We start from the raw sequence: 13,189 nt of genomic DNA, 5'->3' as shown, positions 1-13,189 counted from the left end.
CTATATAAATCAGGATGTATCGTATTATTATTTCATAGCCTCAAGCCAGGTAAGGTCCAATTTCGTTGTCATTTGTTTGCTTTGCAATGATTGGATATGCAGGCTGAAAAGGTGTGACATGGTATATGTATTACAACCAACACGTATACCAGATTAGTTTTTAAGAAGGGTGAAACAGTTCAGAGGGAGACCGAGTTTTAAATTGAAACAGAGCTGAGAAATTTACAACAGAAAAGTGAGTTGTGAAGAATGGGTACATTGAAGGGTTTGGTTGCTTTTGTCTTGGTGTGTATATACACACAGGTAAGAAATGTTCTGTTCATTTACTAAATATGTTTGATGAAAAGGACAAAAAACAAAAAATACAAAGTTGTGTACTTACAGATGTAAACATGAACTGTTGAAAGTGAGTTTATGAATAATTTCTTTTCACTGGAATTTACAGGCTTCAGCTCAAACAGGTATTGTATTTTTTTCGTTTTTATTTTTCTATTGACATTGATGTAATCCATGACAGGACATCACCACTCATATCTCACAATACAATCACCAAAATAAAAGTGTTTTATAATTGAAAAATATCTTGTTGTGTGTGACAAACTTGTTTCACCTCCTCATTCAGTGTTCATAGCATCGGTGTTCACGCAAACATCCAGGAGCGCAACTCTCCAATGGAACGGGTATCCTGGGGCCACCTCCTACCTGATCACAGTGTCCCGAGAAGGCTCGCAAGATGTCATTGCTTTCACCCAATTTGGTGAAAACACAGTGATGGGCACTGTCAACTCTCTGTCCCCCAACAATTTATATGTCTTCACGGTTCAACCTTTGGATATTAACCAAGTCCCACTGGACGTTATAACTGTTCAGTCATTAACAGGTGAGGTTAACACATAGAGTACGTTTTGGACGGTACAGTGACATTTATGTGGTAAAACAGATCAGTAATATGACATGTAAAATTTCCCAAAATTGAGAATGTATGATTTGATCTCATACTTTTTTACTGTAATTTTAAAATCTGATGAGGTTGGTACATTTCTAAGATGATGACAAGTGTATTATGACATATTTGCATTTGTTTCCCCTCCCTAAATGTACCTGATCAAAACGATTTCTACTATTTCAGCTCCTGAAGTGATGGATCCCATCCAGAAAGTCAAGCCAAAGGACAGCCAAACATTGATAGTCGAATTCAACATGGTCACAGGAGCAACTCATTACATTGTACGGATCCAGAGTTATGATGGATTTTATAGAGAGGATACAATTTATTCCTCCCCAGCTGAGATCAGTTCTCTCACACCGTACACTGCGTATACGTTGAGCATCATGGCGGTGAATAGCGGAGGTCGCAACCAGCCCTCTCCTTCTGTAACTGGAAAGACAGGTACAGTTTTCTACTTTCATGTCTAGTCACCTTTATCAAGGCAAATAACACATACAATATGTTTATTATATGTTTTTAAGAAAGTCACTTCACACCCCATTCTCAGTAGAGGTCATTGGATCTGCTCTATTGTAGCACACAATCACACTCACCTGATACATCAACAATGTTTGAGCAACTCTAGGTTTTCATCATACGAGAAATATGACAGCAGCCTTCCGGGATTGTCCTTTATTGGTGGTGAGTTTACCTGAGACCTCGATGTGAAACACAAAGAGTTGATCTCATATTCAGCACATATCCATTGCCATTCACCTCCACCCTTACCCAAGGGGCCACATCTAATCCATGAGCTGAAACACCAACTCGTGTTTTCACTAGGGATGCACTGAAATTAAAGCTCTTGGCTGAAACCGAAAACTGTAAATGAGGAGTCCAAGGGTGAAAACCAAAACACTTAAAGGAAGTGTAATACTTTAAATGAGAGTTGAGAATGAACAAACACTCCATGGTTCTTATAAATCATAATATGGAACAAATACACCACAGTCAGGAGGTATCTGTAGTTAAAAAATTGATGTGATGTGATTTTCCATCATTTCTTCAGAAGTGATGGAAAATATGAGACATTATGGCGGGTCAGAGTGACATAACGGGCACCTGGCACACTGTTAGCCCAAAAACGTGTCTGTCTCTCAACCAATATCTATCCATCCATTTTCTGATCAGCTTATCCTCACGAGCGTCGCAGGGTGTGCTGGAGCCATTCCCAGCTGTCTTTGGGTAGTAGGCGGGGTACACCCTGAACTGGTTGCCAGCCAATCGCATCTCTCAACCAATATACTGTACTTCAAATTTGCCAGAAGCACAGAAAAATAAAATAATAAATATATGGAATTGAAAAATGGCCTTACGCACCCAAAAGTTTTTGAAAAGGATTTGTCAATATGAACTGTTGACAACCTTATACAGCTAAGGACAGAGCTACATGTTGGCTAGGGGGGCAATGGCCATTCCTACTGTACATCAAGTTGAACATTTTAATACCTGTGATTTGTCTGCCATTTTCACACAGTTTGAGTATTCTCAGAGCCCTTGTCCTCATCACTATGCATCCACTTGAACTGCCCCCAATATAAATGATAATGACAGGAATTCATCCAATTAATTGATACAATGATTCAGAGAGATTGTCGTTATTGTCATATGAAACAACAGCGAATCTACCTGCACCTCAATCAAATGTACCAACATTGCATTTCATCACCTTCGCCACAAGTTAGACATGGTTTTAGTCTAAAATTGAGTCTTGTTTTCTCACCAAATTGGCAGGTGTGCCAAAGGACTGTAATAGAAAGCCCCCTCTCTCCCCTTGTGTCTCGCAACGTGCAGCATGGTCTACCAAATTCACAACCAGATAAACGATTCATGCCCCAGCACGAAAATGAAGACGTGTCCATATTTGCTTTCTGTGACAAAATTGGCAGGTCGAGGGTGTGAGAGCTCCATCCGCCAGTATGCTCAATGAGGCACAATGCTGTCCCAAACATGGTAAACTAGACTTTACCGGGCAGGAAAATGAAATTGCAGCCATTTTTATGGCGAGTGAACAGGACCTGTATACAAAAATAAGAGCCCATTAACTCCACAGCAATTATACCGATGAGACTGGAGACATTTAATGACACATTTAAAGAAGAAATCAACCCCAAAAAGCATAATAATATTTTCTTTTTAGTGGGCACCACGGTGAGCGACTGGTTAGCACATCCACGTCACAGCGCAGAGGAGTGTTTGAATCAGGCCTTTCTCTATGGAGACACATACCTGCGTGGGCAGTGGCAGATCCTCATGGCCACCAAGGCCTTCTCTGATAGCCTAAACATTCATACAATAACATAAATTTAATTCATGTCATTTTATTTTCATAAATATGTAAACAAAATTATTCTCTGTATTCTTTACGTCATATTATTTCCACTTAGTCGAGTGGCTTTCAATGTTATTTTAAATAACAGTGAAAGCCACTCGATAAATAACTTTTTTATTATGGTAGAGATTTTAACCAATCATATTTCAGCTAGCTTGTGTTGCCAGGTAAATTAAACTTGCTCGGAGCCTTCAGATGAAACAGAGCAGGCCCCTGTGCGCTCTAAATGAACGGGCACAGTCAGGTTGCAATAGCCAATCAGATCACGAGTGTGCGCACCAGGGCCAGCTAGAATGCCTTACGTCGAGACCGGACGTGCGCGTTTGGTGATTGGATTAGCGCCTGCTAGAGGGAGCTATCACTGCACTTTAATCTAAAATGGCCGAAGAAGAAGACGTTGATCTGGTTGCAGAACTACTTTCCACACAATTTTCAAAACGAACCTTCCACAAAAAGCTGGATATTGTGAGAAAAGGTCGCCGAACTCCTGCGCTAGCTAGTCTGTCCCAGCAAGGAAAAGGGCTTGTCTGTCATTTTCAGACGAACAATTATGAACGGTACCCGTGGCGCACAGCCTCTGAGAAACGCTCCAAATTGTACTGCTGGGAATGCCGATTGCTTGCAACGGACCAATTTGGTGTTTGGAGCCACACTGGATTTACCCATTTAAGTTGTTTTACCAAGGCAGCAAGGAAACAGAGCACGGCTGGGCACTTACAAACTACGGTGCGTTTAAAAACGTTTGGAGACACTCGCGTAGATGTGCAGCTCAGTGAACAGGCACTACATTGGTGAGTAAATGAATTTTATTTCACATTTCTTCTTGTCATTTTATTTTGTTAGCATTAAATTAATGGTAACGAAATAAAATGACAAAGATACAAAAATGTTTCAAATAAATCTGTTCACCTGCAATAACCTTTGTGCAATAAGTTCGTTCAATCTCAGCTGTCCAACACCGTCAGTTATTTGCTGTTGTGTAGCCGAATCTCAAAATACAAATGATCTGTTTACTTTATTTTCAAAGAATAGTTTGTTTTGTTATTGTTTGGTTGGTGTCTTATATGAAACCGCAACATTGCGCAATTTATTGGACAGACTTGTTTAAGATCACACAGCGTAATTTGGGTGGCATTTTATTTAGTATTTTTAAATCATCTTTTTATTTTTGACAATATAAATTTAGTTTCCTGCTCTTAATTGTGAATGCATACTCGATGGTTTTAAAAGCTCCTGAAATTAAGGGCTGCTTGACGAGCCGATACTGTATTGTGTTAATGTATGTGACGTCACTGAAGGCCTAAGGTTGAAATGCACGGCCCGCCACTGTGCGTGGGTAATCTTTGGGTACTCCGTTTTCCTCCCACATTCCAAAAACATGCATGTTAGCTTGATGGAACACTCTAAATTGTCGATAGTTGTTACTGTGAGTGTGAATAGTTTTTTTTGTTATGTGTGCCCTGCAATTGGCTGGCAACCGGTTCAGGGTGTCCCCCGCTTACTGCCCGAAAATGGCTCGGATAGGCTCCAGCATGCCCCCGATCCTCGTGAGGACAAACGGATTAGAAAATGGATAAATGGAGTAACTATCATGTAATGTTCAGTTGAATGTTCAATAGGTAAAGTGGCTGCCTCCTGCGAGATCTCAAAACAGCTGGATTTTGCTGCTTAACTTATGTTCCACATACACAATGTTAATGAGAATGTTGTTAAGAAGATTTTTGAATTGACCACCCTTCTAATGAACAATGCAGTATATATCCTGCCCAGAAGATACATTTTGAATTGAAAATATTCATGTTATAGTCACTGCGTTTGGCTTCCAACCAGTTTAGCGTGTGCCTCCCCTACTGCTGAAACACAGCTGGGATAGGCTTCAGCACACCCACGACCCTCGACTGGAATGTTCAAACCAAAAATCTCATCAAGATTTCTTATCCTCCACAGTTTTGCCCCCTCTTCAGCCCTCCACTTCTTCTTCCAGTAATGACAGCATTTTTATATCCTGGGACCCGATTGATGGTGCTGTCCAGTACACTGTGGCCCTGTACGAGGTTTTCTCCAACACAGCCATGAAACACAACACCAGCAGCACTAATGTGACACTCTCTGGACTGGAAGCTGGCTCACTCTACATGATCATGGGGTATGGCTGGGATGCTGAAGAGCGAAAGGGAGAGGGAAGCTTGTACATCAACCAGACAACACGTAAGCAAGCACTTCCACATTTTATATTTGCTTAAAGCAATGAAGTCCAAACGCTGTCCTCAAGGGCTGTTGTCCTGGCTGTTCTCCATTTCTCCCTGCTGCAACATACCTGATTCAAATGCTCAGGCTCATTATCAAGCTTCTTCAAAGCTTGCTGATGCAAAGCTCTGGTGCAGCACAGAGAGATGGAAAACAGGCATGGTGGTGGAGCTTGAAGACCAGAGCTAGAAATGGCTGGCTGAAAGAGTCTTGTAACAGTGATATGGCTTGCACAAGATTCTAAACTGATACGATTTGAATACATTGGAGAACATCTTTACAGTGAATTGTTGTAAATTGATTATTTCAGTTCATGACAGAAAAAATGAACTACGACAAGTTTCTCCTTCAGTAACCTATGTATTCATTGGCAATTGAAGTGCCAGGGACAGTTTTACACATACAGTGTAACTGGTTTATTATGGGATGCGTCCCTGTGTCTTGTCCTTGTGTATGAACAGGACCTCCGACGCCGACTTCCGTTGAAGTCTCTGTGGTGATGATTGGCGACCAGTCTGTACTGTCTGTCTCATGGGAATTAAATCAGCAGGTTTATGGCAACATAGAATACTATGTGATGAGTGATCAGAGCCTCAGTTGTAACGCCACATCCGGCTCCTGCATCCTCTCACCAGTGGGCTGTGGAGAGGTGCACACTATCCAGATTGTCCCCTCCAATGAAGCAGGGCACGGCTACCCTTCAAGTCCTGTTGAGTTCATCACCTGTGAGTATGACAACTTTGATCCCCACAGGACCATTTCTTCACCCTTCTTGCTAAGATCCACAAATACTTTAGATATTAACACAAAAAGTTCAATATTGTTCCAGTTTTCTTAAACTATGTATGATTGTTATTTTCTGTCCCTCTCAGTCCCTTGCCCACCAACATCTTTAGCTTTGGTGGTGTCAGTGGAAGGAAACTGCACTCTGTCCTGGGATATGGAGCCCCTTGCGGATAGCTACATGGGCTACATCAAGACAGGTGACGGTAGTGAAGAGACGTGCAACACTACCGGCAACAACTGCACCTTCCACTGCCAATGTGGCTACATGTTCCAGATGTATGTGTTTGCCTACAACTATGCCGGCTCCAGTCCTCAAGGACCTCATGTCAACCATACCACATGTAAGTATGTTTTTATTTGGACCTAATATACCTGTGTCTTAACTTATGTCTACCATGTTTTTGTCAGTGCCCTGTTGTCCAGAGGATGTATCTGTCTCCCTGGTGAGCACAGAAACTCTGGAGATCACATGGGCGGCATCTCGTGGAGCAGATCTGTATGAGACTCGAGCAGCGGATATTTCAGAAGTCATCCTGTGCAATGACACTGCACCAGTGTGCGCCCTCTCCGACCTGAGCTGTGACAGTGCCTACAGTGTGGTTGTAACACCCTGCAATGACATGAGTGGCTGTAATCTTGGATGCAAACCTCACACCAAAGACACAGGTAAACCATACACCCACATGCACTAATATGAATCAAAGAATGAAGAAGAATATGACTCAATCACCAATGAAAATTGGTACAATACTTAAAGTTCATGTACTATTACCCATTTCCTGAAAACAAATGGTTATATTTTGAATGGTTCTTAGTTTCAGGAACTCTTCCTCTAAAATCTGGATCCAAAAATTTACTTTTACTATAGTTGTGTATCCATTCACCAATTAAAATTTTGTGTGTGTAGAACACAGCAATGTAAGTACTGAAGGCTGGATGAGACTGCAGGTTACCTCATCTTTCATAAAGTAGAGATAAAGCTTTTTAAAAAATCCAGCCCAGGGGGATAAACTTTGGCTATCTATGACAATACATTCCTAGTTCAATTATTTGATGTTCCCTAAAATGTAGCACTTATTGGTCCTTCTGAATCAAATAAAACAAACACAAAAGGGGAAGAAAATAAATCAAAAGTACATTGTTCAATATGTGTCACATTTAGAATACAATACATCTTTTGAGAAAGTTGGTTCCAATGATCAACTATTCTCTTTTGCAAACAACACAAAAGTGAAATAAAACACAAATGTATCAAACACATTTTTATAATCAAACAAACAAACACAAAAAAAATTCTCATGATGTATAAGATAAATGGTATTATTCTGTATCAGTGCTACTTTGACGCAGCATTGAGAAATTGGTCATTGGAACTGGAACAGGAACATTTCACTGTTTCTTTCCTTGTTCGGGCAAAGATCTGCTGCTTTCTTAAAGTCCACAAAGTGGACTGTGCATTACTTGCATTGCTGTATCGATTGCCATGTTGGCAAATTATCAAGGCCATCTTTTCTCACATCACTGGCAAACTGAACGCAAACATTATTTTTTGCAAATACGTTAAAATTTACATCAGACTAAATGCTCAACACCCCCCACAATGCCACTCGGTATTGACTTGCATATTTATTTTTAGCGTTTGACCAACATTGTTTCAATACATTCGAAAATTAAGTCAATGAACATTGTTTATTAGTCATTTGATTTGATGTGAAAAACAATTGTAAATAGCACTGCGACTTACCCATTTTGTATTTATATTGCACTTAATTGAACGTTAACGTGTTAGTTTTTTTTCTTCTTTCTTCTTTCTACCCACAATCTTGCGGCTGTAGACTGTAAATTTCCCCAGTGTGGGACAAATAAAGGATATCTTAATCTTAATTTTGTTTTGTTTTTTGAAGTACATAATTTCCATTTGGCATATTTCCCCCCCATAATGCCATGGTGTATTGACTCCTGCATGCGCATAGTGTTGTGGTTCTCCAACGTTTTACACGAAGTAACACATCGAAAAGTGCTTTGTACTACAAGTACCACCATATAATGCATTAACTGATTCGGCCTAAGTGGTCATAAAAAGGAGGCAGTGGCTTTATTCTTAAAATTTGTTTTAAATGTTTGTTGTATCCAACTCTAAAATCATACATTGTTTGAACTGGAACAATGCATTTAATGACAGAGGAAAATATTTACTTAAAGAATGATTCGATTGAAAAGCAATGCACAAAAATGACGTTAAAAAAGTGTACTGAAATGGTTGAAAACAAACAGTTTTAAAATATTAAATGCAAATGTATTGGACTCCAGAGCTAAACACTATTGAACTGTACTTAACAGTGTAACAGTGTGTAGTGTAAATTAAAAACAAATTTAAACCATTGTAACATGATTCTTGACTTACGATGAGAGGAGTGTCAAACTCATTTTTGTCACAGGCCACATTGGAGTTACGGTTTCCCTCGGAGGGCTGTTATACCTGTGAACCCATCTAAATATATTAGCGCCCGTGTCATCACAACAAATGGATGGGCAACTAGTTTTGAAATCAGACACCGGTAGATTATGTGTTAAGATATTCTGAAATTTATTTGAAAGGGGTGGGTGGTAACAAATCCCATCTAAATCTCAGTGTTAAAACTGAAGACATTTTGCTCAAAACAACTGTTGTCGACACCCCTGATGTGCCTTTTCCGGGCCTCATAAAATGATGTCGCGGGCCGGTTCTGTGCATTCGAGGATACATTTGGCATCATAGGGTGAAATCTCAAATAACAATGGTTACCCGTGTTGGTTATCACTCGAAATATTTACATTTTACTTTTTCCTGGTCAGCCCCCTGCATGCCCACGTATATCCAGCTTGATCCAAAAAACTCTTCCTGCGTCAGTGTAAGCTGGACAGCAAACAACCGTGCTGCCAATTACAGTGTGAGCGCAGTGGGAGAAGATGGCACGCGTACCTGCACTTCGAGTGGAAGTAGTTGTGACATCACAGGTCTGCCCTGCGGATCCATCTATGAGGTCACTGTCCTAGCAACAAGCGCTGCTGGACAGAGTTTATCCAGTTACTCTGAAACACTAGAAACAGGTAAAGAATTGACGCTTTGTGACAGGATCATTGCTGCTCAATGCTGATTTGTCGTTGGTCACTGTACACATTTTCTCCTCCCACAGAACCCTGTTGTCCCCCCAGTCCCACTGTGCACCAAGTCACTCAGGCAATGACCAATGTATCATGGTCTCACGCGAAAGGTGCTTATACATTTTTGACCTCATTGACATCACCGCGTGGTCATGCAAGCTGCCACACTCAGGACTTCCACTGCCTCATGGGATGCATCACTTGTGGCACAAACTACACAGTCACCATGGAGGCTTTCAGCCACAGCGGACGCAGTGTCAACTGCACATATCAGGGCTTCTCATCCAGTGAGTTATTCCATTTCTAGACAGTTCTTTCACCTGAAATGCAGATTCAAAGGTATGATGTAGACCGTACCATCTGACTTTGGGCGAAAAAGAAACCCCCAAGGTACAGTTGTATTAGCCATAGGTTGGTCACAGGACTGACACAGAGTCAGACAACCATTCACACTTATATTCACACCCAAAATCATATTTAGAGTTCTCCGTTAGCCCAGCAAACATGATTATGGAGGAATCCAGGGTACAGGGTGCCTAATATAGTACATTACTGCCTGAACAGCCTATTTTGTGCTGTTGACAATAACACCATCTGGTAACTTCAAAAGACACTTTCAGAAACCCAAGTTTCATAGCATTGCATGGCGTGTATGTTAATTAGCAACCTTTATTTATACATAGGCAGTGTAGCTATTTACCAACAATTTTGGCTTCGTGACCGAGTGTGAGCTAAGCCTTCTTTTTTAAATTTGTTTTCAGAAAGACACAGTTAACAATCAAGACTGAAATGACCATCTTCACGTCAAAAAGATGTTTCTGACATCATTCATTCCTCTTTTTACTTACCGCTACACATATACAGTATAACAAATTTATTTCTTAGATGATTTTTTTTTTCTTTCCGTTAAATATCAGAGTCACAATATGCTGGTCACTGCCTCATTGTCTCTGTCTGGCAGGTGCATGTTGTCCATCAGGCGTCAGGGTGTACAAGATGGCTGGAAACTCTTTGCGGCTGCACTGGCGCACCACTGGTAGCAACCACCGTTACATAGCCGAAATCATGGGCAGCGACAACTCCTACAACTGTACTACATCTGCGGGAGAGAGCAGCTGCGATATTGCAAACGTCCAATGTGGAGACGTTTATCATATAGTGGTAGCTCCATTGACACCAGAGGACAGCAAAGTCTCATTTTGTGCTGAAAGGGTTTATTCAGGTATGTGGGCATGACACTGTCTAAACTCTTGTCAAAGTTATCGTTACCTTAAATTTAGAGCTTTGTGATTAAAAGAGATTAAACATTTTTGGCTGATTTTATATTATTTTCTCTCTTGCAGTCACTTGCACAGGAAGTGATGTTGGTACAGGTTAGTGTGTTTTATAACTACATCCGGAATTGTAAAGTCTTCCACTAATCATATAATACATTCATCTTGGTTTGGCTATTTTATTTGTCTTCAAAAATGATGAGATATGATTGCATTAAAAAAAAAATCCAAATCAATAAATCTACTTTCTTGCAGTGATTTACAGAGGCAAAAGAAGTGTGGATCAGTAAGGTAAGTACTCTAAATATATATTGCAAATTAATTTGTACGATATTTGTAGCATTAACACAAACAACTGGCACAGATTTGACATTTAAAATGGTGTTGTGTAATTGCATCTATTTTGTAGCCACGGCCTGGTGTCATGTCAGTAACTATCTCACCGTAACTCCTCCTCATCATCATCATCATCCTCATCATCATCAGCAATCAGCATCTTCCCTCCTCGTTTGGACACATAATATCCACCAATTGTTTAGGCATCTTATCGTTTGTCCATGTTTAATTTTCGGTGTTGGTCTTTTTGATACTTTCATGATGATTGTGTATCTGAAAAACATTAGATTATGGAATCGTAATACAACCAAGCACCCAACACTCATGCCCAATCGAGGACTTAATTTTGATAAGCACAAGTGGCTACAGTTGACCTGCTCTTACAGTAGCTTGCAGAGATATAATATGCATTAAGCCCTGACTGCCTGAAATGTGATGGCCTCATTTGGAAAATTGTCACTAACAGTTTATATTTTGAGATGTCTTCCTTAAAAGTCATTCCAATTGGAAAATAACACTTTTCTCTCGTGTAATTGATATTATCTCATCTCCACTGCAGCCAAGTCTCCTCAAGGCTCTCGCAGGGCTCAGCCAAATGTATTATTGTGAGCGTAAAAATGAATGTCAGGGTAGTCACGTTACATCTCCAGAAGTTTTTGGCAAATTTTGATTTTTCAAGATTTTTTTCACAGTATTGATTGGCTCAAGTGAATCAACTGTAATACAGTACATCATTCTTGTAGTGAATTGCATTACATCATAATTGAAATGAATCTTGTTGCAACGGATCGGAGAAGCTTCAGAAGTATTTTGACTCTATCTGTATAATTGACGGCGATGCACATGCGCCAAAAAGCTTGCCATTCGAAACCTCCCATTCAACCCTTCATTTTCCAGGCCGAGCTGACATTCAAATCAACAACACTTGACGTGAGGCCAGCCAGGTGCACCACCACTCATTTGGGGCCCTGTGAACAAAAATATCCCTCTGTGTGCCACCACTTCCACACTTTCGCCACATATTGAAAATATACAGTATATAGTATTTTCTAGGCCCCCTTTCAGTGAGCCCATCTCTTAAAATCATCATGACTTTTCTCCACCTCACGGTACCCATGGTTGACACGTCAATGATAACCACTTACTGTAACAACTGTGCTGTTCTTCTACACCGCCCTCGTGATTTTATACATTTGAAATTGAAAAAAATTGAATTTGGCATTCTATCCATTCAGAGCCATTTTTATAGGAAATCTTACAGGTAGGAAGCCTCCAGAGTCTTCAAAATGTGTCATTTGGGTTTTGCACACTCAGTGCACATTTATGTCTATAAAACAATTCCCCATTATTTTGTATATTGTTTGTTTATTTAAAAAAAGGAAAAACACTTTTTTTGTCAAACTTAATACTCTACATAGGTCAAAATTATGGCAATCAACATTTGTGTTTCTCTCGGTTTGTCTTAATTATTCTATATATTCGACAGAAATACAAATACTGTAGATAGAAAGACAGACAGAGAGATATTTCAATTTCCTGGATTTTTGGAGAAAATGGTCATGGATTGTATGGAGGGGATCTGTCCATTTTCCTCATGGCCCTCCTGGGACACAAGTTCTATTCTTTTTCTGTAAGGTGGAATAAAGACCCAACACCACAGCATCTTTTCTGCAGTAAATCACAACACATTATGAATCGATTCAGGCTTCTGAGAGTTTCAGATTGCTTCAGGAAGCAAAGTAAAAATACAGACTCACGTTTATACGGGGATAATATGTTAATGAGAGGTGGGCCGTAATGCCCATTATGTAAAAATTAGAGCCAAAGGAAGGTTATTGCAATTCGATCTTGGCATGAGAAGTACATGACTGAAAAGTCCAGAGCTCTCCTACTGTGCATACATTTTGAGATAAGAGTTCCTCCTCACGGGAAGGCGACCGCCACCAGGGAGTTTCCTGAGGCGGGGGATGCAAAAGAACACACGAGGGTCTGTTTTTCACTCAAGGGAGAAGAAGATACACACTTCACAATACATCCTTTGTTTTAAGAGTGGGTTTAAACAGATGTTCAGGTGAGAGACGG

General features: G+C 40.3%; 2 protein-coding genes across 2 annotated transcripts in view; both read left to right on the top strand.

Moving 5' to 3' along the window:
* The window catches only part of LOC127605718 (uncharacterized), a 64,794-nt gene that overhangs the window by 16,877 nt on the left and 34,728 nt on the right, over positions 1 to 13,189 (top strand). The gene's annotated exons all lie outside the window — the stretch shown is intronic.
* LOC127605663 (fibronectin type III domain-containing protein 7-like) lies at positions 3,320 to 12,382 on the top strand. The gene is made up of 10 exons (XM_052073416.1): positions 3,320 to 4,111; positions 5,268 to 5,528; positions 6,029 to 6,292; positions 6,440 to 6,694; positions 6,762 to 7,019; positions 9,189 to 9,443; positions 9,530 to 9,784; positions 10,459 to 10,719; positions 10,841 to 10,870; positions 11,027 to 12,382. The coding sequence occupies exons 1-10, from the start codon at positions 4,081 to 4,083 to the stop codon at positions 11,059 to 11,061; spliced, it is 1,905 nt and encodes a 634-aa protein (XP_051929376.1). The 5' UTR covers positions 3,320 to 4,080; the 3' UTR covers positions 11,062 to 12,382.

Source organism: Hippocampus zosterae, chromosome 8 (assembly GCF_025434085.1).
Source record: "Hippocampus zosterae strain Florida chromosome 8, ASM2543408v3, whole genome shotgun sequence".
NCBI classification, from domain to species: Eukaryota; Metazoa; Chordata; class Actinopteri; order Syngnathiformes; family Syngnathidae; genus Hippocampus; species Hippocampus zosterae.
Note: the sequence above shows the minus strand (reverse complement) of the source record. Positions and strands in the feature narration are given on the sequence as shown.

What these genes read in the sequence shown, in the direction of transcription:
- LOC127605663 (XM_052073416.1), top strand. Translation starts at nt 4,081, where the DNA reads ATGTGCAGCTCAGTGAACAGGCACTACATTG. An exon ending in TCATGTCAACCATACCACAT is followed by an intron (nt 6,695 to 6,761) that starts GTAAGTATGTTT and finishes TGTTTTTGTCAG; the next exon opens with TGCCCTGTTGTCCAGAGGAT. An exon ending in ATATCAGGGCTTCTCATCCA is followed by an intron (nt 9,785 to 10,458) that starts GTGAGTTATTCC and finishes TCTGTCTGGCAG; the next exon opens with GTGCATGTTGTCCATCAGGC.